Source organism: Oncorhynchus keta, unplaced genomic scaffold, assembly GCF_023373465.1.
Source record: "Oncorhynchus keta strain PuntledgeMale-10-30-2019 unplaced genomic scaffold, Oket_V2 Un_contig_1690_pilon_pilon, whole genome shotgun sequence".
NCBI lineage: Eukaryota > Metazoa > Chordata > Actinopteri > Salmoniformes > Salmonidae > Oncorhynchus > Oncorhynchus keta.
The window spans coordinates 1,140,598-1,163,615 of record NW_026280186.1 but is presented as its reverse complement, the minus strand read 5'-3'; the positions used below and the strand labels follow the sequence as shown (position 1 = coordinate 1,163,615).

General features: G+C 43.3%; 1 protein-coding gene across 2 annotated transcripts; it reads left to right on the top strand.

Moving 5' to 3' along the window:
- Positions 1-333: 333 nt before the first annotated feature.
- On the top strand, positions 334-18,331 carry LOC118379455 (centrosomal protein of 170 kDa-like). Of its 2 annotated transcripts, none has more exons than XM_052503282.1 (18): positions 334-482; positions 822-911; positions 1,005-1,086; positions 1,437-1,492; positions 2,174-2,369; positions 4,527-4,664; positions 4,873-5,340; positions 5,628-6,043; positions 6,276-6,404; positions 6,794-6,929; positions 7,144-8,673; positions 9,224-9,482; positions 9,831-9,948; positions 10,315-10,473; positions 11,353-11,441; positions 11,914-12,007; positions 14,033-14,084; positions 14,685-18,331. In XM_052503282.1, the coding sequence occupies exons 1-18, from the start codon at positions 378-380 to the stop codon at positions 14,987-14,989; spliced, it is 4,422 nt and encodes a 1,473-aa protein (XP_052359242.1). In that variant the 5' UTR covers positions 334-377; the 3' UTR covers positions 14,990-18,331. The 2 variants fall into 2 exon arrangements, with proteins under 2 accessions (XP_052359242.1, XP_052359241.1); XM_052503281.1 differs by having other exon boundaries at positions 5,628-6,052.
- Positions 18,332-23,018: the final 4,687 nt, after the last annotated feature.

Sequence of the window (23,018 nt, the reverse complement as noted above, 5' to 3'; positions counted from 1 at the left end):
CAAAGCTCTTTACATTGTGAGCCAGCCATATCAAATGCTTTAATAAAAAGGGTAATGATTGTGTTCCCTCCATTTACAGTTGGCTGTTATGACTGGTTGTTCTAACTGATGCTGACCGTGGGCTCTATTCAATCTGGATTGCTGAAGTGTTACAATACACTTGATCGAAACTTTAAAGGTCATTTCCTATTGAGCCGAGATATGTAGCGGTCACCGTGACTGCAGTCTCCTCCAACGCGGGGAACGTGGCCTTTAAACATTCATTCACGCTGTACCGTTGAACTTCCGCAATACTGATTGAATGGAGCCCCTTGTCTTCTTACACAGTGTGTCATAGGGGTTAAAGGTGAGCAGGTGTGGCAGTGGGCGTGGCAGAGATGAGTGTCTCTTCCTGGTTCCTGGTGAGTGGCGGGGGCATGAGGCACCGCCTCCCCTGGGAGATGATCTTTGTTGGTCGAGACGACTGTGAACTCATGTTACAGGTAAATCATATTTAGTTTTGTAGCAAGTCCAGAAGGGAACATGAACCCGGTTACTGGAGAATGTCAGTCCAACACTGTAGCCGTTATGCCTAAACTGTACTACCACTGCTAATGTTACGGAGGTGGGTCGATGAACCACTCTGGCATGATGAGTAACCTGAAGACGTGCGGTAGCTCCCAGAGCTGATCTCTAGGCTTTAGTCTTGTTAAGAGACCTGGGTTGGAATCTAGTGGGTCACACTGCTGCAGGTGACTGCAGGACCGAATGTAATCTATGTAATCTGGATTATAAAGAGATTAGCAGGATTATATTGATTGACTAGATTATTGTGTCTTTAGTCCCGCAGTGTGGACAAACAGCATGCCGTTATCAACTATGAGCCAACCACGGACGAACATAAAGTCAAGGACCTGGGAAGCCTGAATGGGGTAAGTAAGATTTTAATAAATATGAATATGAAATGGTTCATGTGCTTCATAAACTGTTCTAAACGGCTAATAATGAAATTCCTTTCCTTCCAGACATTTGTGAATGATGTCAGAATACAGGAGCAGGTGTATATCACTTTGAAAATTGACGACAAGTTGAGGTTTGGATATGATATCCTGTCATGGTGCCTTTTTGTCTTTGAAGCTTAGCCTACAGTAGATCATTGAAATGTCATCAATACCAAAGGAATGAGAGCGACAAAAAAAGGAATTCAAGACCAGAATACGGGTATATAAAACTGTAACATAATCACTCTTAATATGCTGCCTGAAAAATCATCTAACCTTTCAAACTTACCGCTGTGACTAATGCATAATAGATTAGCATATCTGTTTCTGGACTGTACGTCGCTCTGAATAAGAATGTATGCCGTTAAACGACTAAAATGTTAAATATCTGTGCTATCTCCTGTAAAGAGCTAAGCCTGTGCTGTACAATCACCTTTCCTTAACCTGTCTCACATACCAACCTGTTCACTGTGGTGCGAGGAGAGCTCCATGTCCCCGAGGAAGCACTAAAGGTTGGTTGGACAGTAGGCTAAAGAAATAGATAGTTCTCTTTCTGTGTTTCCTATCATCCTATCTCCTCGCCTTTTTCTCAACCATATTGGAGGAAGAGGTTCCAAGGTCCCTCCCCTCTGACTTTCTTCTCTAATCCATTTTGAGAAGGAGGGAAGGAGAGAGGATGCGAGGACTCGAGGAAATATGAATTGAGAAAGAGCCTCACTAAAATAAGCTTACAAAGTATTATGAAAGAAAAGCTCTGAGAAATACCTTTTCCTACTACGTTGATTGAGATTGATGCATGTTTAATGGAGAGTATGTTCAGTCATGAATGGCGGCAGTTTCTGCTGCATGTGGCAAAACCTCACTGCTTTGTTTGAATGACAAAAAGGAACTTGGCGGTACATTGTTCAGTTAGGTCTGTCTGAATCCTAACTTGACTTCTACATGCATAAATTACTCAGATTTTGCGTGAATCATGAACTGATGCCAAATGAGATTTGCACAACAACAACAAAATTCTATGCTTATAACCAAGACCGTGACTACTGTATAATTTCACTGATGCACGGATCGATTGTCCCATGTATGTTGGTGCAAACATAGAAGAGCTCCTTATTAGACTTACCCTTGTAATCATATCTCTAATGGTGTGAGCTCATCTCCTCTCTGTGTTGTCCTGTGTCCTCGTCTATCAGCATGAGAAGTTTAATAGTCAGCTCCTGCTGCAGACGGTAAAGCCGCCAGAAGCTGCTCCGGTACCATCCAGACCTGCAGTAGAGGTCAAGGCTGCAGCCGAGGGTGGTTCCGAGGGTGGCTCCGACGGGGCGGTGGCAGTGGGTAGTAAACCCCCTGAGACCAGCAGAGAGGGGGCCGGGGACGACAAGCTGGCAGGTGAGAGGGTCTGCACTCTGCATGGACCTTGGAGGGTGACACAGGTGACAGGATTAGGTTAACAGAGATGACAGGACTAGATAACAGAGGTGACAGGATTTTGGCGATGCCACACACCCACACAGTCTGTGCTGTGACAACCGTGTGTCCTGTATTTTTAGTTTCCTACGCTAGGCTGTCACCTAAATGTGATTCTAGAGTGCTCTGACTTGGAGACAAATTTGGAGGTCAAACTGTTCTGCCACAATATGTCTTTTGGGGACTTGTGTGGGTACAAAGTGGTAGTTCGAGTTTGTTTCTCAGGGGACATTGCGGTAGACCAGTGGTTCTCAAACGTTTTATAGTCCCGTACCCCTTCAAACATTCAACCTCCAGCTGCATACCCCCTCTAGCACCAGGGTCAGCTGCATACCCCCTCTAGAACCAGGGTCAGCTCACTCTCAAATGTTGTTTTTTACCATCATTGTAAGCCTGCCACACACACACTATACAATACATGTATTAAACATAATGTGCGTGAGATTTTGTCACAAGTGAGAAATGACAAAGAGCTGTTATAGGACCAGGGCACAAATAATAATATAATAATCATCAGTCATTTTGCTCTTTATTTAACCATCTTACATATAAAACCTTATTTGTTAATAGAAAATTGTGAATAACTCGCCACAGGTTAATGAGAAGGGTGTGCTTGAAAGGATGCACATAACTCTGCAATGTTGGGTTGAGTCTCAGTCTTAAATCATTTTCCGCAGTCTGTGCCTGTATTTAGTTTTCATGCTAGTGAGGGCCAAGAATCCATTCTCACATAGGTACTACGTGGTTGCAAAGGGCATCATTTACAGTGCAATTTGCCAAGGCAGGATACTCTTGGCGTAGCTCAATCCAGAAATATGTCAGTGGCTTCTGATTCAATTTAATTTTCACTTGTAGCAATTTCGATGAGGCTATCTTGTTCAGATATGGGTAAGTGGACTGGAGGCAGGGCATGAAAGGGATAACAAATCAAGTTGTCTGTGTCATCCGTTTCAGGAAAGTACCTGCGTAAATGCGCACCCAACTCACTCAGGTGCTTTGCTATATCACATTTGACATTGTCCATAAATTTGAGTTAATTTGCACACAAAAAAATCCTATAATGATGGAAAGACATGTATGTTGTCCTTGTTAATGCAGACAGAGAAGAGCTCCAACTTCTTAATCATAGCCTCACTTTTGTCCCACATATTGAATATAGTTGCGGAGAATCCCTGTAATCCTAGATTCAGACCATTCATCGAGTTGTGAGATAGTACTTTTGCACATATAACACACTGTGGCTGAGGAAAGGCACTACTCCCAATATAAATGAACTCCAAATCAATGTAGTTATCATCATATTTGCGCCTCTTCGATGGTCCAACGTCCATGTCTGTTCGGTGCATTCCCGGTAAGGAGGTAGTAGCTCTTCGGCTGCATCAGATTCACAACTGTCAGTGTCCATGCTAGCTGGGCTAACAACAAATGTATAATAACTGATGCTAGCATTGGATGTGCTCGTGGAAGCAGAACAACTTGTGTCGTCGACAGGTGCAGGTTTAGTACTGCTAGTATACCAGTAGAGCTGGTATGTGTCTCTATGGACGCGGGCCTAACTTTTTTTAAACAATTTATCAATTTTCGCGCACGGAATAACGGAATAAGCAGCAGCTATGTTTGGCTACATACGGACCGTTAATGGAATTCCCGCGAGAGTAACGGTTAATGTGATTGGATGTTAATTATTTGACTAGGATACCTGTATTTGACATTGTGTTGTTATTTCACTGAACGCTATTTGTGGCAGTGAAACGAGGCTACTCAGGCAAGAAAAAAAACTCACCCAAATGTTTAGCCCCGTTGAAAAATATAAATGGACTCTTTGAAAATGTGAATAATTATTTGTTTTAAATAAAATATATATAGATGTTTTTTAAATGTATGTGAATCACATTTTTATTTGGCGTACCCCCGAAGGCAAAGCGCGTGGGGATACCTACGGTAGACAAACTAGGAGATTAAACTTGTTCTGTCACAATAGTCTTTTGGAGAACTGTGAGGAAACACAATTTCAGTTCAAAACAAAATCTGTGTCTTTCTCACTGTTGGTCTCACCCCTTGGTGTCGTTTCTTTCCCAGGGGACATTGCAGTACTAAAAAGGGGCACCCCTCTGTACGGCCAGCCTTCCTGGTGGGGGGATGGGGACGCAGATGATGAGAACTCTGGGAAGCAGGATGGGACGACAACTGACAGGAAGCAGGAGAGATCTGAGTCAGGTAGATGCTGTCTAGTCTGGAATACAGACTGAAGTTTTAGCTGTGTTTCACTTTGTCTTCTGCCTGTCTGTCTGTGTGTCTGTTTATACATCAAACACCCTACCAGATAACAGTAGACTTTTGCCTTTCTGGTAGCATATGACAGCAATTGAATCTCAAAGTCTAAGTCCTTGAATTACGCCATCTTGATATCTGCTTCAAACGACAGATTGTAAAGACCCCAAGGAGACAACAGCCGTGGCCCAGGAGAATGGCCTGTACACCTCAAGCCAGGAGCCCAGTTACTTCGAGATCCCCTCCTATACCAATGAACCCCCCTCCCAAGACACGGAAGGCGCCACCGCCACTAACCCCGCCTCCGGCCCTGAAGCCGTCCCACAGGGCCACGCCTCCTTCACCATCGCGTTTGACCTGCAGGCGTCCAATAAGGTGACGGTTAAGGACCGGGTGGCGAAGGTGGTGCCGGAGGTGAGGCCACGGCCCCCAAAGAAGGGTGCGGGAGAGGAGCTGAGCGCCCTGCAAACGGCCATGGTGGCGGCGGAGGTGAAAGTAGCTGATTGGCTGGCCCAGAACGAGATCCCATTGGCCCGTACGGAGTCGGTTGACAGAGTGGTGGAGGACGACGACGGGGAGAGCGTGAAGAGTGATGTGCCGGTTCAGCTGAAGAGTCTTAAAGGTAAGACCAACCAACCAATCACCATAAGAATAGAATAGAGATTTTTCAACAAGTCCTCTTGCCATTGCATTACATAGCACTACACAGTTATTACACTATGAGACAGTTTCCCAAACACAGATTAAGATTAGTCCTAGATTTGAAAGCATACGCACTGGATAATCTCCATCGAAAGCACTTCATAGTCTAGGACTATGCTTAATCGGTGTCTGGGAAACCAACCCAATAGGTTCACAGGATTATAACTGCACACACCAAACGTCCAACCTCCTTCCCTCTCGTTTCAGGTAGTAAACACGAGGACGGTACCCAGAGCGACTCAGAGAATGCAGCCGCGCTGGGAGAGCAACGCCGGGCCGCCCTCGAGGACCACTCCAGGGGGCTGTGGGGCGGCCGAATAGAGGGGTCAGGGGTCAAGATACGAGAGGGGCGCGCCAACGTCCCAGAGGGACTCTTTGCCGAGGAAGATAGCCCAGCCCGACGACACAGGTCCTCAGCTTCCAAAATGGCACCCATCGGAGGAGAGTTAAGAGAGAGGACCAAGGATTCCGTTCCTTACCACCGCGACCAACACCAACCGATAGGACTTGGGGAGGGGTTTCAGAATCGCTGTGGAGACGACTATAGCGACCGGGGGACCTATACCATAGAGATAGAGAACGAAGATAACCAAGAGGAGGAGGCCAGGAGAATGATTGACAAGGTGGGGATGGTAAATAGGACTTTAATGAGCTTAAACTGTCATTTGAATCCTGTTTCATCTGAATAACTCTTTTACACAGTCACTAGTCCCAGAATTGGTGTCTTTTTTGTCAAGGGCATGGCCTCGTATTTACTGCAAGTGGTACTGTGCAAGTGCACTGATCCCATCTTTGTGTTGACCTCTCGATTGAATGTTTGGTTGAATATTTATTGAAGTCCATGTTCTGGCCCAGGTATTTGGTGTGGAGGACTACCAGACTCTGTCCAGGGTGGCGGGCTATCCTGACATCCAGAGAGAGAGACTGACCACTCAGAGGCCAGGCTCAGGAGACAGAGGCAAGCCTGGACGTATCGAACCAGAGGTAACAGCATTTCTGTCGGTCTACACAGAGACTCTCCATTGCAGAGGAGTGAAGGAGTTCAACTCCAAGTCAGACACTACTGTAGATTAGCTTTTTTTATACTCCCAAGATTAAGACAGACTTCACACGTAAAGAAAGCTTTCAGTTTGATGCCATTCCTTGTGGAACAAATATGATTTTTTAGAAAGAAAGGATATGTGCTCTCAAAAGTGCGGTTGTGTTTGAAGTAGTCCTAAGCATTTTACCTGTAAATAATAGATGTGTACATGCCACTGTGACACTCTGACTAGTAGAATTTGTCCTCGTCTTCCCCTGTGCTCTAGTCTCTCCCCTTTATGTTGGGGACTGAGTGTTGTTCAATTTTGGTTTCTCCCCTGTTTGTCCTCCAGTCTCTCCCAGAGGAGCTGGTTGTGGGTGGTCCCAGGTGGGTCTCCCAATGGGCTACTCTGGCAGCCAGCCACATCAGGACTGACCCTGAGGGCTCTGGAGCTGAGTCCCATGTCCACTACCACACCGAGGACAGAGGTGCTACTGCTGGGTTTAGACCTGTTCTGAAATTGAAGTGCTTTGCTGTTTTTCAGTTGTTTTTCATTTATTAGTCATACCACTTATTTCAGTATAAAGTAGAAAATAACTAGAATAAAGAAAAGAGTGTTGGGTATTTATATTGGCAATATATGAGAGTTAGTTAGACACTGTAGAAATGATTATGATTTTTTTATACCCTGTCTCTCTATAGCTGAGATCAGTGAGTCCAGTCACTCTGCCTCCATGGCCTCCACCAGCTATACAGAGCGCAAGAGGAGAACCCTGCCCCAGCTCCCCTCCACCGAGGAGGCAACCCCAGGGGGGAGGAGATCCCCTGGTCCAGCTCACCGCCCCTCCGATGTGGGGGAGAAACAGGACACTGAGCTCCAGGAGAAGGAGAACCAGGAGACGGGGAGAGGAGGGAGGACCAAGCCTGGTGGTGGAGGTGGTGGGGGTAGCCAGGCTGGTAGTGTGGGTGGAAGCACCAGAGGAAGTCCGAAAAAAGGCTCTCCGGCGAAGAACCAAGATGTGGGAAGCCGGAAAGAAACTGTGTTGGTGAAACTGCCTCCTCGGCCAGGGAGTAGTGGGGGGAAGAGACTGGAGGAGGCACCGAGGAGGAAGAAGGAGATGGAGGAGAAGGCTAAAGAAAGGGAGAGTGCTGGGAAGCCGCTTCTTAGACAAGAGAGCTTTACGGTGGAGAGACCCAGCACCAACGTCCCCCAGGAGCTCATCCCACGGATTGACACGCAAACTGGGGCACGAATACTGACAAAGGAGGGCAGGGAGGATGCTACCACCCGGCAGAAGGACTCAGAAGCGGTGGCTGCGTTTCTGGAGACAACGGTATCAGACCTGGGTGAACCAATTAGCCAGTCCATCGAGGGTTCTTTGTCACCCGAGTCGGATGTGGACACCACCAGCACCGTTAGCCAGGCAGCGGGCGTCGGAGGGCGGAAGGTGGTCCACCAGAAGAGACGTACCCTAACTGCCCAGCAGAAAGAGAGGGAGAAGACGGTGCTGTGTTCCTCCACCAAGGGGCCTACCAGAGCCAGAGATACCCAGGATAGGAAACCCAAATCCAGACCGTCTGGAGGACAAGGTACCCGCCAAGCTGGTCGTGCCTGGACCTCCCTGGACCTAACAGATGACGACGTCAACTCCAACTCCCTCCTCTCCGACTCCCAACCTTCCTTACAGGAGGTTAGCTCCCACAGTTCCCACGCCAGAACCCAGGCCGGAAGCACCAGAGTGGAGGCTAGCACCAAGGCTAGCCGGGCTAAAAACACCCAGGCATCCAGCACCACCACAAACACCCTCAGTAAACCTACCACCACCTTGCCCAAGGTGCGGCCCACCCGGGCCTCGATACTCAGACGTGCCCGTTTGGGGGACTCGTCCGATACCGAACCAGCCGACATGGACCGGATGTCCGTAGCCTCCGAGGCTAGCACCGCTAGCTCCAGGTCTGCGGCTCCCGGACCAGGGTTCCGGAGAGGCCTGTCCCGCATTGACGCCCTAGCCCAGCCCAGGAAGCCCAGGATGGGATCTCCGTCTGCCCAGAGTGACTCAGAGGCCACAGGGGGCCGTAGCCGGGGGATAGGGGCTCGTAGCATTGCTACCGACTACGCTGTCCGACAGGGACTCAGAGGAGTCAGCAACATGGGAGGGATAATACCCAGGGCCAGGGCTAACAGCGCCTCCAAACTACCTGACAAGTCTAAGGGCTACATCACCCCCACAGGTAACATACTGTATTGTCTGATACAGCAGTAGTGTTTCTGAGTGACTGTTCTCCAGTAACTTATCCACCGCAATGTTTGATTTGGTATCATGTTTGTGCTATAATCTTTTTGTAGGTGCTGTCATTATTGAGCATCTTTATGTACATTTACATGTAAACTCAGCAAAAAAATGTCATCTCACTGTCAACTGCGTTTATTTTCAGCAAACTTAGCATGTGTAAATATTTGTGTGAACATAACAAGATTCAACAACAGACATAATAAACTGAACAAGTTCCACAGACATGTGGCTAACAGAAATGGAATAATGTGTCCCTGAACAAAGGGGGGAGGGTCAAAATCAAAAGTAACAGTCCGTATCTGGTGTGGCCACCAGCTGCATTAAGTACTGCAGTGCATCTCCTCCAGGGTGCTGGAAAAGGGCCGTTTCTTTTTTTACTGGGTTTATGAGTAAAATCTCTTCTCTATGGACAGTTGTGTGTATCTAGTAGTGGTGAAGCCCTCAATCACTACTACGTCTACTGACAAAACATCTTCCCTTGATTCCAGCTGGTGGCCGGTGGCGCCGGATGCCCATGGACTACGCCTCCACCTCGGAGGACGAGTTCGGCTCCAACCGCCACCCTTCCAAGCACGGCGGTCCCGCCCGGCAGTTTGCGTCGCCGCGGCTGACCCAGCTGGGTGGCTCCGCCCCTGCCACGCCCAGTCCGGGAGGTATAGCGGCTCTGAGGCAGCAGTCAGCAGGCAGAGAACAGGAACAGGAGGAGTACATGAAGGACTGGACCACTCACAGTGAAGAGATCGCCAGGTATGGAGGAGCAGTCTGTACTGTACATATACAGATAAACAGTAGGGTCAATTCTAGAGGGGAGCAATCTCACTAGGCCTATACAATATAATAGGGTCAATTCTATAGTGGAGCAATCTCACTAGGCCTATACAATATAATAGGGTCAATTCTAGAGGGGAGCAATCTCACTAGGCCTATACAATATAATAGGGTCAATTCTATAATTACTTTGAGAACCAGTATAACCTCAAAAGTATCCATTTTGCAACATTCATTATTTCACTTCATGTACTATATACCCACAATAATACACAATAGAAGTCAAATCAAGGGTATTTAACTGATTCATTCCCTGTATGTTGACAGGATCAGTCAGGACCTAGCCAAAGACCTGGCCATGCTGGCCAGGGAGATCCATGACGTGGCCGGAGAGATCGACTCAGTCAGCCCAGCCGCGAGTGCTGCCACTGACCCAGGAGCCATGGTACTACACATCCCACGATGCAATAATCCCACTTTATGTAGCTGTTGACATCAGTCATGATTTCCCCAAAAGTCTGAGCTACATGTATATATCAGGGCCCATATTCATAAAGTGTCTCAGAGTAGGAGTGCTGATCTAGGAATATGATCTAAATTCTAAAAACTGAGCATAGATCAGTACTCCTATCAGAAGCTACATAAATACGGGCCCTAAAGCCTGCCCCTTGTGAACGTTATGGATTTACAGTACCTGTCAAAAGTTTGGACACACCTACTCATTCAAGAGTTTTTCTAGGTTTGTACTATTTCCTACATTGTAGAATATATATCAGAAAATAAATTACTTTGTATTGGGTGCTTTGCCCAGATGGAGGAGCTAGTTTTTGACGATGGCTTGGATCTTGGGAGCGGCCCGTCAACAGAGAGCATTCTGGGTAATAACATCCGCCCCGTGGAGCTCCGGCCACGCAACTCTAACAGACAGGGTCCCCGCGCCATTCGCCGCCAGACTTGGAACAGAGAGGACGTGAGTTATTGCCGCTTGGAATCCGAACTAAAAATAATAATAACTGAAAGTATTTGATTGTACTCTGGTTTAGCCTGGTTTCTAATCTGTTTCAACTTGTCTTTATCCCATGTGTGTTTATAAGGACAATGGCATCATTACCAGTTTGAGATGAAGAAGTTTGAAAAACAGTCGTTAGAGAGAGAGACAAAACACAACCCAAAAACCAAAAGGACTTGATGTCAGAGTGAATTGACCCTACCCCATCAGAAACCTACTGTATTATTGATGAAACAGTGTGTAACTTGAAAAGTTATTAATAAACCAATTAGGCACATTTGAGCAGTCCTGATATAACATTTTGAACAGAGATGCAATGGTTCATTGTATCAGTCTAAAACTGTGCACATACACTGCGCCTGGGCTGGAATAATACATTATGGCCTTTCTCTTGAATTTCAAAGATGATGGTACAAAAAAAACGGTTGTTTTTTTCTTTGTATTTTCTTTTACCAGATCTAATGTGTTGTATTCTCCTACATTCATTTCACATTTCCACAAACTTCAAAGTGTTTCCTTTCAAATGGTATTAAGAATATGCATATCCTTGCCTCAGGTCCTGAGCTACAGGCAGTCAAATTTGGGTATTTCATTTTAGGCAAAAATTGAAAAAAGGGGTCCGGTCCTTAATAACACATTTATTACTATATTAATGATGGATGATGCTGGTTTCTGGGAGATTTGAGCAAAAATAAGCTATTCTATATCTAATATCCTTCTGGTTTTGTGACTGCATATAGCCTTGGTATCCCTGCCTGTCCTAGTTATTATGCTATTTTAGGTGTTTACTGAAACACATCTTACATAAGTCCTCCTCTTTTCCTTGTTGTTTCCCCTCAGGCGGTGTTAGATAGTTTACTATTAGCATCTGTGACCCAGCTCTCTGCACGGATACGCCATTCTGTGGACAAAACAGCAGGCAAAATCAGGTAGGCATCACCTTTCATCACGATTCATTCAAAGAAAAGGAATGTGTATAATAATGAATTCCCTGATTTTGATGATGAGGCGTTAGGAGTGCTTTATGAGTTGCAAGTGAACCCAAGCAGTGTGAAATAATAGGCTCGTTTTTGACTTTGAATACATTTCTTTCTGAATACGTGCAGTTACATGCTGTGCTTTGAACTGGATCAAATCCGGATAACGGCAAGGAGGAATCAGTAGTGTTGTGTAAGATATGATGGCTTGTATCCTAGAAAATACTGTATCCTAATTTGGATATTATGAATGGCACTTCATAAAGGTTAAGGTGACAACTTGAAACATCCATCCTCACTTTTTAAACATCAGAAACCACTTTCATGTTCCCCCTCAACCCATTTCACACGAATTAAATCACTCAACGTGATCATACAACAGATTTTTTTTTTTTTCTCAATTTATTCTTGAAAACTTCTCCAGGATATTATTCAAAGATAAGGACCGGAAATGGGACGAGATTGAGAATAGACTCCAAGCCGAGCATGACTCTCTACTCCTCAAGACTTCCAGCACGGTAAGGTGCCAGACCCCTTGTCTCTTGCCATACCACCCAGCTGCTGTGATAAATGACTGCAGCGGGCAGGTGGACCTAGTTTCAAGTTCAGGTTTCAAGTTGTATTAGTCGTAGGTACCGGATACACATGGTGTACACCGCCCAACCAAATGTGTACTCGCAGGTTCCTTCTGGACGGTGTAACCACAATAAAACGTAATACAAGATAACAATAGAAACATAAAGTTAATGGTTCGGTAGAACAGAACAAACATTTTAGCATAAGTATAATGAAGGAAGGCACAATGTATAGTCCAATATTTACACGTGTTTTTGGGGAATGGGAGTTGGGGGCAAGTGTTTAAGTTGTGCAGTATTTAGGAACAATAATAACATTCTGGTAGAGGCAGTTGTGATGTGTGTGTAGCATGAATGTATATGTGTCTGTGTGGGTGTGTGAATGCTTGCGTCAGGGAGTGCATGTGTGCTAGGGTGTGGAGAATCAGAGCAGGTGGTCAGTCCAGTTCATGTGATCAGCAGTCTGATGGATTGTAGATAGAAACTGTCTCTGAGCCTGTTGGTATCAGACCTCGTGCTCCAATAACGTCAGCCCGACGGTAAGGAGGTGAACAACTCATGGCTGGGGTGTGTGGGGTCCTTGATGATGCTGCGGGCCTTCCTCAGGCGCCGTTTCGAGTAGATGCCCTGGATGGGTGGGAGCACGGTCCCAGTGATGTACTGGGCCATCTTCACCACCTGCTGGAGGGCCTTGCGGTCATAGATGGAGCAATTCCCATACCAGGTCGTGGTGCAACCGGCTCTCGATGGTGCAAGAGAAGTGCCTGGTAAAAATATAAACACAAACCAGAGAGTGCTTATTTGAGGTGATGATGCAACATAACTTTGGGACGGTAAATAATTGATGTCTTCTACCACCATCTGGGAAGCTCGGAGTAGTTTTAAAGGCCGTCGTTGGCTGATGGTGCTGTTGCATTAATCATGTCTGCTAAGCCTGACATACACCCAGATGTAGTAGGACGACCTAAACAGAAGGTGAACAGGGGGTGAGGTAAGGACGTGTTTGTCAAACCTGCCCCCCGGTCTGCACAGTCACATTTGTTTAATTGAGATGTGAGTTGGCATCACTTTCTGAATCAAGATAATAAGTCACTTCCTCTCAATTCTGAAAGTATAAGTTATGATGTTTCTTGATTGTAATAAAGTATTTTAATATCCACTTTAATTGATGAGGTTTGACCCCCTCCTCCCTCTCTCTATTTCTCTCTCACTCTCTCTCTCTCTCTCTCACCCCCCTCTCTCTCTCCCTCCCTCCCTACCTCTGTCTCCCTCCCTCTCTTGCCACTCTCTCACTACCTGTCTTTCTCTCTCTCTGAGAGTATAACATAACATACGACAACAGTATCAACATCAGAATCAAGTGCCACTCTCGGGTGAACGGCGATAATATGTCCGTCCTGGGATTTGAACCGACAACCTTTCAGTCCCACCTCCCTATAGCAGCTATCCCTCCTCACTGTCCTCCCGTATTAAAAAGTGTCTCAGAGTAGGAGTGCTGATCTAGGATCAGGTCCCACATGTTCATATAATTTTATTAATTATGATCTAAAAGGCTAAACTGATCCTAAATCAGAACTTCTATTCAAGCTGGAGGAGAGGAGCAGTTTGATTAGTCAAATGACTTGACTTATAGTCTGTTGTCGTGGGCGGTCCAAAAAATACTGCCTTGCTCAGGAACAAGGTTGTAAATTCAGACTGAACACAGTAACTGGCCTTAGGCTACCTCTCAGTGATGTGTCTGTTCACTAGAGTCCAAATGGAGGGGCTGATTATGCCACATTTTAATTGCTTGAAAGGAGGAAGACAACAAGGGTCAATCTGATGTTGTTGTTGTTGTTGTTGTTGTTTAAGGAAGGTAACAGGTGAGGATATCAATGTCTTATCGTGAACGGTATCCCTTCTTCAATTCCCTAAACCATTTTTGTGTGTTTTGTTGACCATTTTGTTTGTTGTGTGGTTGTTTACCAGGAGATTACCACCATCCTCCAGGATCTGAAGAGAGTGGAGAGACAGTTACTAGGTATGAGTCCTGAAAGAGTCAGACGTGATTTGATTGCAGCTGTATATAGTACAAGTTATAGAGATATACAGTTAGCATCTGCACAGAGCATCTATATTCAAACTCATTTCATCATATCAATCATCACATTTTTATATAAATAAATCTTCCATTCTCTGATTGATTGATTGTTTGCTTGCTTGATTGAATGACAGACCTCCTCCTCTATGACTGACCAACCTCCTCTTTGACTGACTGATTAACAGACCTTCTCCTCTTCGATTGACTGATTGACAGACCTACTCTTTGACTGACTGATTGACATACCTCCTCTTTGACTGACTGATTGTCAGACCTTCTCCTCTTTGATTGACTGATTGTCAGACCTTCTCCTCTTTGATTGACTGATTAGCAGACCTTCTCCTCTTTGATTGACTGATTAGCAGACCTTCTCCTCTTTGATTGACTGATTAGCAGACCTTCTCCTCTTTGATTGACTGATTAGCAGACCTTCTCCTCTTTGATTGACTGATTAGCAGACCTTCTCCTCTTTGATTGACTGATAGACAGACCTCCTCTTTCATTGACTTAGACCTTCTCCTTCTCCTCTTTGCTCCACAGTGATTGATGTGATGGTGGATCCGGACGGCACCCTGGATGCCCTGACCAGCCTGGGACTGACCAGCCCTCTAACCGACCTGCAGAGGGTCAGTCCCGGGGTAGCGGGGCCCTCCTCTGTCGGTCACCCCCCTGGAGGTAGTAGTGGAGAAGGCCCTTCTAGCAGCACCCTGTCGGCCCCCAGCGGTGGACCCTCCTCGGGGGCCTCATGCACCTCTACCCAGGTGGCAGAGAGAGACCTGGGACTCCATGTGGATAATAATCTGCCCTCTAGTGGTGGAGAACAGAACTGTGTGGTTCATAAATGAGGAGGATCCTGGATCTAGAACACACTACTAAAGTACAACTACCTAAACACTCGCGTGGAGGGGGCCCTGATTGAGGCTCACTACTAGGGAGGATGGTAAAAGACTTGGAGAGATGGGACTCCCACTGGGCACAGATGTCAATTCAATGTCTATTCCACATTGGTTCAACGTAATTCCATTGAAATGACGTGGAAACTACGTTGACTCAACTAGTGTACGCCCAGTGGGTTGATATTTCCTTCAATGTCTGGACAAACCTCCTGAACATCAGACCTGACCAAAAGAGAAGTAAATAAACACTTTTTAATCTTTGTCTATGACATACCAATCCGTTTGTTCATAAGAATGGGAGCCAACAGTGAGCTTGTTCTGTAGCTATAACATGTATATCGAAGGGTTGTGAAAGGATTATGTACTGTCAATACAATCTATGTACCAGCACATGTCCTACTGTCCGTTATCAACACTACTATATCAATATTCTTGGAACACGTTTGAAAAGTATCAAGAGTTCTTTTGCATTATGGTCTGCTAACTGGACCTGCTTCTGGTTGATTGATGACTTTTCAGAAGACATTTCATATGATTCTGTTTGTGTTCGACAGTGTTGTGTAACACCGTGTAACTTTACACACTAAAAACAAGTGCTTCTATATAGTGGCAAATAAGGGTTCTTTGGATTTTTGGTTCTTTAACCATACTCATGAGGTTCTAAATGGAACCTGTATGGTGCTATAAAGAACCTTATCCTTTTAAAAAGGTTATATATAGAGCCAAAAAGGGTTCCGCTGAGGTTACAACCCTTTTGGGGGGCAAAATAGAACCCTTTTTTTATGGAGAATGGTTCTGTAAAGATGTAAAGAACCTTCTCAATCTCAAAGGGTTTTTTGTAAAACCATAGAGGGGTTTTAATTCAGATTTAATATACATGTTATATTGTTAAAATTCCATAGATTTTATTATTGTTGAATCAGGTGTCAACCATTCTCGATTGACCCAAGGCCATACATGAGTTTGTCACTGGCTATAGTCACATATTGTATAGCATGTAACCGCATAACCCAACAGATTAGATCAACTGAAATTACACTCTCACTTACGGTTGGACAAAAAGAGCTGTTAGCAAACCACGCCCCAAACTATTCAAATGAGCCCCCATTTTAATGATCACTAAAAGTAAAGAACCATTGAGGGGCCCAAATGGTTATTTTGGGTCAGTATGGTTCCACATAGAATTATCACCCTTCCCAAAGAACCCTTGAGGAACCCTCTTTTCTTACTGTGCAGGCTACTATTAACAAGCGATGAAGTCACTGCTTTGACTGATAAGCTTGCATTTGACTGTTGCTTGATTGACAGTCTGCTTTGTGGTTACAACCCCTCTTTGGGGGCTATATAGAACCCAAATTACAACAAAAACTAAATGGACACCATGGTTCAGCATTGGAGAATAGAATTCAGTGTCTTTCTGAAAATACTTTTCAGAATATCCCACCATTATGCATAGCATAGCTCAGCAAATATTGTGAATATGACCATATAGCATTCTGTGTCTGTTAGCTGACTTGTAGCACTTGCAGCTTGCTGCGCTTGTTCTAATATTACGATTTTTCCACGAAAGAGAGACCAATATTATTCTTCATTTATTCAGATGAAAAGACATAGGGTATGTACAGTGTTATGTATCCATTTAAATGTGTATAATGTGTATAATTCTACTATCCATGCCTTCCTGTGTGGAGTGATACAGTATCTTAAGAATGATGGATCAAAGATAGCTGTACCATATGTTACTAATAACTAACTACTGTAGGCACGGTGGTAAAGTAGCTTCCTGAAAAATGTGTTCCTGAAAGTAGTCCCCATATCCAAGTGTATTACGTCACAAAGTGCCCATTGTCTAAACCATTGTTGATGAAACGATAAGATGGAAATAGCCTGGGTGCCACATGTCTGGCATGACAAATGCGTAAGGAGTTGGAAAGAGTGCAGAAGCAGGCTAGGAGGTGTAGCTAAGCTAACGTTTGTTGATTTGCACATGTTAAAGCTGTGGTGATTCACCACAGAGTGGTGGTGTTAGTAAGGATACCCAGAACAGGCCTGGGTGTACTCCTTGTGGATGATGGGTTTCATTGGAACTTGTTTTTTTATTGAGAACTGGTTTTGATGATCCATTATGATTGAGTCCACAGGAGGCTGGTGAGGGGAGGACGGCTCATAATAAGGACTGGAATGAAGTGAATGGAATGGTATCAAACACAAGGAAAGCATGTGTTTGACGTGTCAATACCATTCCATTCCAGCCATTACTAAGAGCCCCTCCTCCCCAATTAAGGCACCACCAGCCATCTGTGATTGCGTCATGAAACACACACGAGTGTTCTGGTTAACGTACTTGAAGAACCCTTATGAAGCGAAGAGATCTGAGTAAAAACCAGCATAGAAAGGGATAGTCGGGAGACCAGGATCATGTTGTCGGGAGAAAACGTTTTGAAATGGAGTTAAGCGGGTAGGTAACCACTCATTTTCATTATCCGTTGCAAAACAGTTTGCTACAATGTGCCCTACTGAACATGACCAAATGCTGAGAGAAACCGGGAAGTAGCTCTATATACCCCATAGAGCTAGATAGAGGACACAACATTGTATCTGTCCCTTTATGGCGTCTGTGAGAGCATACAGCACCATTGAGGCCATCTCCATTTTGAAGTGGTTACTTTTCTTATTCTACTACTATGAGTTGGTAAACAAACTGAAAGGATGCACACTGCCACCTGGAGTGTGTTGTTTGAACAGGTATAAATCCAAGGTTTATGATTTACTGCCACCTGCAGTTATGGAATGTTTGTTCACAAGTGTAATTCATTGGCTGATCCCTCCTGATGAGCTGGTTTGAATGATGTGATCCTTTCTTAACCCATAAGAAGTCCCACCCAGTTCTACTTAAAAATGGTGTAAGTCCTCAATGGTGCTGCCCATGCTAAAATGGCTTTTAGACACTAGAGTCCTCTATCTACCTCTATGATATACCCATACTGTATCTGTATGTCCTGCCTCATACCAATGTTTACACATGAATGTAACCTGATCGTAAATGTTGATGTTTCTCAGCCAAAACAGCTTGATTATTAATAAAGAAAATATCATTTTGTGTCTTATTAGTAAGGTCTTTATTGTCTTTATGTCATTTCAAACCTTTGACATGTTTCTGCTTGTATATTTTGTACGGATAGGTTTTCTAATTGTCATGATGTATTTGTTATCTTTGTAAGATAATGGTTACATGATTTTTTTGTTTGTCTACTTTCCACTGGTTTTAATAAAATGCATGATTATCATTGACAGTTTTTTTCACGTGAATTTCATATCCAGATATCCAGGCTGTATATATTTCTAAACACGTTGGGACAATAACTCTAATTCTAAATATTTGAGTCAGTCAGCTGCTACTATAAAGGTTCCCTGTTTCCCTAAACCTCCCTGCTTTTCTCCGTCAGCGACACACTCAACCCAACCCTATTGTCCGACCTCTTTCAGAGGACACACAGAACATAGAAATAGAATTATTAGAATGGACCGCCCCATTCAAATCAAAACCATTTCCATTCTGTAAATTCTATTTCTATGGCTCAGAAGGGCCGTCTGCGGTGCTCTGTTAATTACAGTTGCTTAAGATATTCTGTTCCACTTGTTTAAATCCCCCTGCAGTGTAAAAAGCTGCTCCCCTTTTGTCATACTGGGCTACTGGTGCTGCTGCTGCACAGCATGTGCTTTTGGAGCTCTGATTCCACTGGGAGAATCGTGGGTTTTCAGAATTAAGTTGAGGCTTGTTACCGAACTGTGGTTTTGAATGTCTTTGGGGTTTTACATGGAAATGAAAGATTAAAAGTGCGCTGGCCTCGTTTTCCTTTTGTCTGGGTAGGATATTATTCTGTACTGATTCAAGTTTTAATGTCGCTCGCACAAGTGCAGTGACATGCCTTTCTTGCTAGATCCAAATCTAACAATGCAGTAATCAATATCAATGTAGTACTAAAAATAACAAGGTAGAACAAAAACACACAATAAACATAAATAAGAAGAACACAAGAAAGGAAGAAGCTTTATTCAGGGTCAGTTCCAGTACCATGTTTACAATGTGCAGGTATACTGGAGTGATAGAGGTAGATATGTATAGGGTTAAAGGTGACTATATACAGAGTCAGTTCCAGTACCATATTAACAATGTGCAGGTATACTGGAGTGATAGAGGTAGATATGTATAGGGTTAAAGGTGACTATATACAGGGTCAGTTCCAGTACCATATTAACAATGTGCAGATATACTGGAGTGATAGAGGTAGATATGTATAGGGTTAAAGGTGACTATATACAGGGTCAGTTCCAGTACCATATTAACAATGTGCAGGTATACTGGAGTGATAGAGGTAGATATGTATAGGGTTAAAGGTGACTATATACAGGGTCAGTTCCAGTACCATATTAACAATGTGCAGATATACTGGAGTGATAGAGGTAGATATGTATAGGGTTAAAGGTGACTATATACAGGGTCAGTTCCAGTACCATATTAACAATGTGCAGGTATACTGGAGTGATAGAGGTAGATATGTATAGGGTTAAAGGTGACTATATACAGGGTCAGTTCCAGTACCATATTAACAATGTGCAGGTATACTGGTGTGATAGAGGTAGATATGTATAGGGTTAAAGGTGACTATATACAGGGTCAGTTCCAGTACCATATTAACAATGTGCAGGTATACTGGAGTGATAGAGGTAGATATGTATAGGGTTAAAGGTGACTATATACAGGGTCAGTTCCAGTACCATATTAACAATGTGCAGGTATACTGGAGTGATAGAGGTAGATATGTAAAGGGTTAAAGGTGACTATATACAGGGTCAGTTCCAGTAACATATTAACAATGTGCAGGTATACTGGAGTGATAGAGGTAGATATGTATAGGGTTAAAGGTGACTATATACAGAGTCAGTTCCAGTACCATATTAACAATGTGCAGATATACTGGAGTGATAGAGGTAGATATGTATAGGGTTAAAGGTGACTATATACAGAGTCAGTTCCAGTACCATATTAACAATGTGCAGATATACTGGAGTGATAGAGGTAGATATGTATAGGGTTAAAGGTGACTATATACAGAGTCAGTTCCAGTACCATATTAACAATGTGCAGGTATACTGGAGTGATAGAGGTAGATATGTATAGGGTTAAAGGTGACTATATACAGGGTCAGTTCCAGTACCATATTAACAATGTGCAGATATACTGGAGTGATAGAGGTAGATATGTATAGGGTTAAAGGTGACTATATACAGAGTCAGTTCCAGTACCATATTAACAATGTGCAGGTATACTGGAGTGATAGAGGTAGATATGTATAGGGTTAAAGGTGACTATATACAGGGTCAGTTCCAGTACCATATTAACAATGTGCAGGTATACTGGAGTGATAGAGGTAGATATGTATAGGGTTAAAGGTGACTATATACAGGGTCAGTTCCAGTACCATATTAACAATGTGCAGATATACTGGAGTGATAGAGGTAGATATGTAAAGGGTTAAAGGTGACTATATACAGGGTCAGTTCCAGTACCATATTAACAATGTGCAGGTATACTGGAGTGATAGAGGTAGATATGTATAGGGTTAAAGGTGACTATATACAGGGTCAGTTCCAGTACCATATTAACAATGTGCAGGTATACTGGTGTGATAGAGGTAGATATGTATAGGGTTAAAGGTGACTATATACAGGGTCAGTTCCAGTACCATATTAACAATGTGCAGGTATACTGGAGTGATAGAGGTAGATATGTAAAGGGTTAAAGGTGACTATATACAGGGTCAGTTCCAGTAACATATTAACAATGTGCAGGTATACTGGAGTGATAGAGGTAGATATGTAAAGGCTTAAGGTGACTGGGCATCAGGATATATAATAAACAGAGTAGCAGCAGCATAAATAATGATTGTATTTGAGTGTGCGTGAGTGTGTAGAGTCAGTATAAATGTGTGTGTAGAGTCAGTGTAAATGTGTGTGTATGTTATGAGTGTGTAGCGTCAGTGTAAATGTGTGTGTATGTTATGAGTGTGTAGAGTCAGTATAAATGTGTGTGTAGAGTCAGTGTAAATGTGTGTGTATGTTATGAGTGTGTAGCGTCAGTGTAAATGTGTGTGTATGTTATGAGTGTGTAGAGTCAGTATAAATGTGTGTGTAGAGTCAGTGTAAATGTGTGTGTATGTTATGAGTGTGTAGAGTCAGTATAAATGTGTGTGTATGTTATGAGTGTGTAGAGTCAGTATAAATGTGTGTATGTTATGAGTGTGTAGAGTCAGTATAAATGTGTGTGTAGAGTCAGTGTAAATGTGTGTGTATGTTATGAGTGTGTAGAGTCAGTATAAATGTGTGTGTATGTTATGAGTGTGTAGAGTCAGTATAAATGTGTGTGTATGTTATGAGTGTGTAGAGTCAGTATAAATAATGTGTGTGTATGTTATGAGTGTGTAGAGTCAGTATAAATGTGTGTGTATGTTATGAGTGTGTAGAGTCAGTATAAATGTGTGTGTATGTTATGAGTGTGTAGAGTCAGTGTAAATGTGTGTGTATGTTATGAGTGTGTAGAGTCAGTATAAATGTGTGTGTATGTTATGAGTGTGTAGAGTCAGTATAAATGTGTGTGTATGTTATGAGTGTGTAGCGTCAGTATAAATGTGTGTGTATGTTATGAGTGTGTAGAGTCAGTATAAATGTGTGTGTAGAGTCAGTATAAATGTGTGTGTATGTTATGAGTGTGTAGAGTCAGTATAAATGTGTGTGTATGTTATGAGTGTGTAGAGTCAGTATAAATGTGTGTGTATGTTATGAGTGTGTAGAGTCAGTATAAATGTGTGTGTATGTTATGAGTGTGTAGAGTCAGTATAAATGTGTGTGTATGTTATGAGTGTGTAGAGTCAGTATAAATGTGTGTGTATGTTATGAGTGTGTAGAGTCAGTGTAAATGTGTGTGTATGTTATGAGTGTGTAGAGTCAGTATAAATGTGTGTGTATGTTATGAGTGTGTAGCGTCAGTATAAATGTGTGTGTATGTTATGAGTGTGTAGAGTCAGTATAAATGTGTGTGTATGTTATGAGTGTGTAGAGTCAGTATAAATGTGTGTGTATGTTATGAGTGTGTAGAGTCAGTATAAATGTGTGTGTATGTTATGAGTGTGTAGAGTCAGTATAAATGTGTGTGTATGTTATGAGTGTGTAGAGTCAGTATAAATGTGTGTGTATGTTATGAGTGTGTAGAGTCAGTATAAATGTGTGTGTATGTTATGAGTGTGTAGAGTCAGTATAAATGTGTGTGTATGTTATGAGTGTGTAGAGTCAGTATAAATGTGTGTGTATGTTATGAGTGTGTAGAGTCAGTATAAATGTGTGTGTATGTTATGAGTGTGTAGAGTCAGTATAAATGTGTGTGTATGTTATGAGTGTGTAGAGTCAGTGTAAATGTGTGTGTATGTTATGAGTGTGTAGAGTCAGTATAAATGTGTGTGTATGTTATGAGTGTGTAGCGTCAGTATAAATGTGTGTGTATGTTATGAGTGTGTAGAGTCAGTATAAATGTGTGTGTATGTTATGAGTGTGTAGAGTCAGTATAAATGTGTGTGTATGTTATGAGTGTGTAGAGTCAGTATAAATGTGTGTGTATGTTATGAGTGTGTAGAGTCAGTATAAATGTGTGTGTATGTTATGAGTGTGTAGAGTCAGTATAAATGTGTGTGTATGTTATGAGTGTGTAGAGTCAGTATAAATGTGTGTGTATGTTATGAGTGTGTAGAGTCAGTGTAAATGTGTGTGTATGTTATGAGTGTGTTGGAGTGTCAGTGTGCATAGAGAGACTGGACTAGTTTTTGATTTGTTTTGACAAATGTGATGACTTTGGGACCTGGGCAGCACCTCAATACTTCTACATATCCGACGGATATTGGTTTATATAAAGTATAACGTTCAAATG

Bases quoted from the DNA above. Each gene is read 5' to 3' on its own strand.
- LOC118379455 (XM_052503281.1), top strand. From the start codon at position 378: ATGAGTGTCTCTTCCTGGTTCCTGGTGAGTGGCGGGGGCATGAGGCAC. The intron at 5,341-5,627 runs GTAAGACCAACC...CTCTCGTTTCAG, and splicing joins TCAGCTGAAGAGTCTTAAAG to GTAGTAAACACGAGGACGGT. The intron at 11,442-11,913 runs GTAGGCATCACC...AAACTTCTCCAG, and splicing joins AAAACAGCAGGCAAAATCAG to GATATTATTCAAAGATAAGG.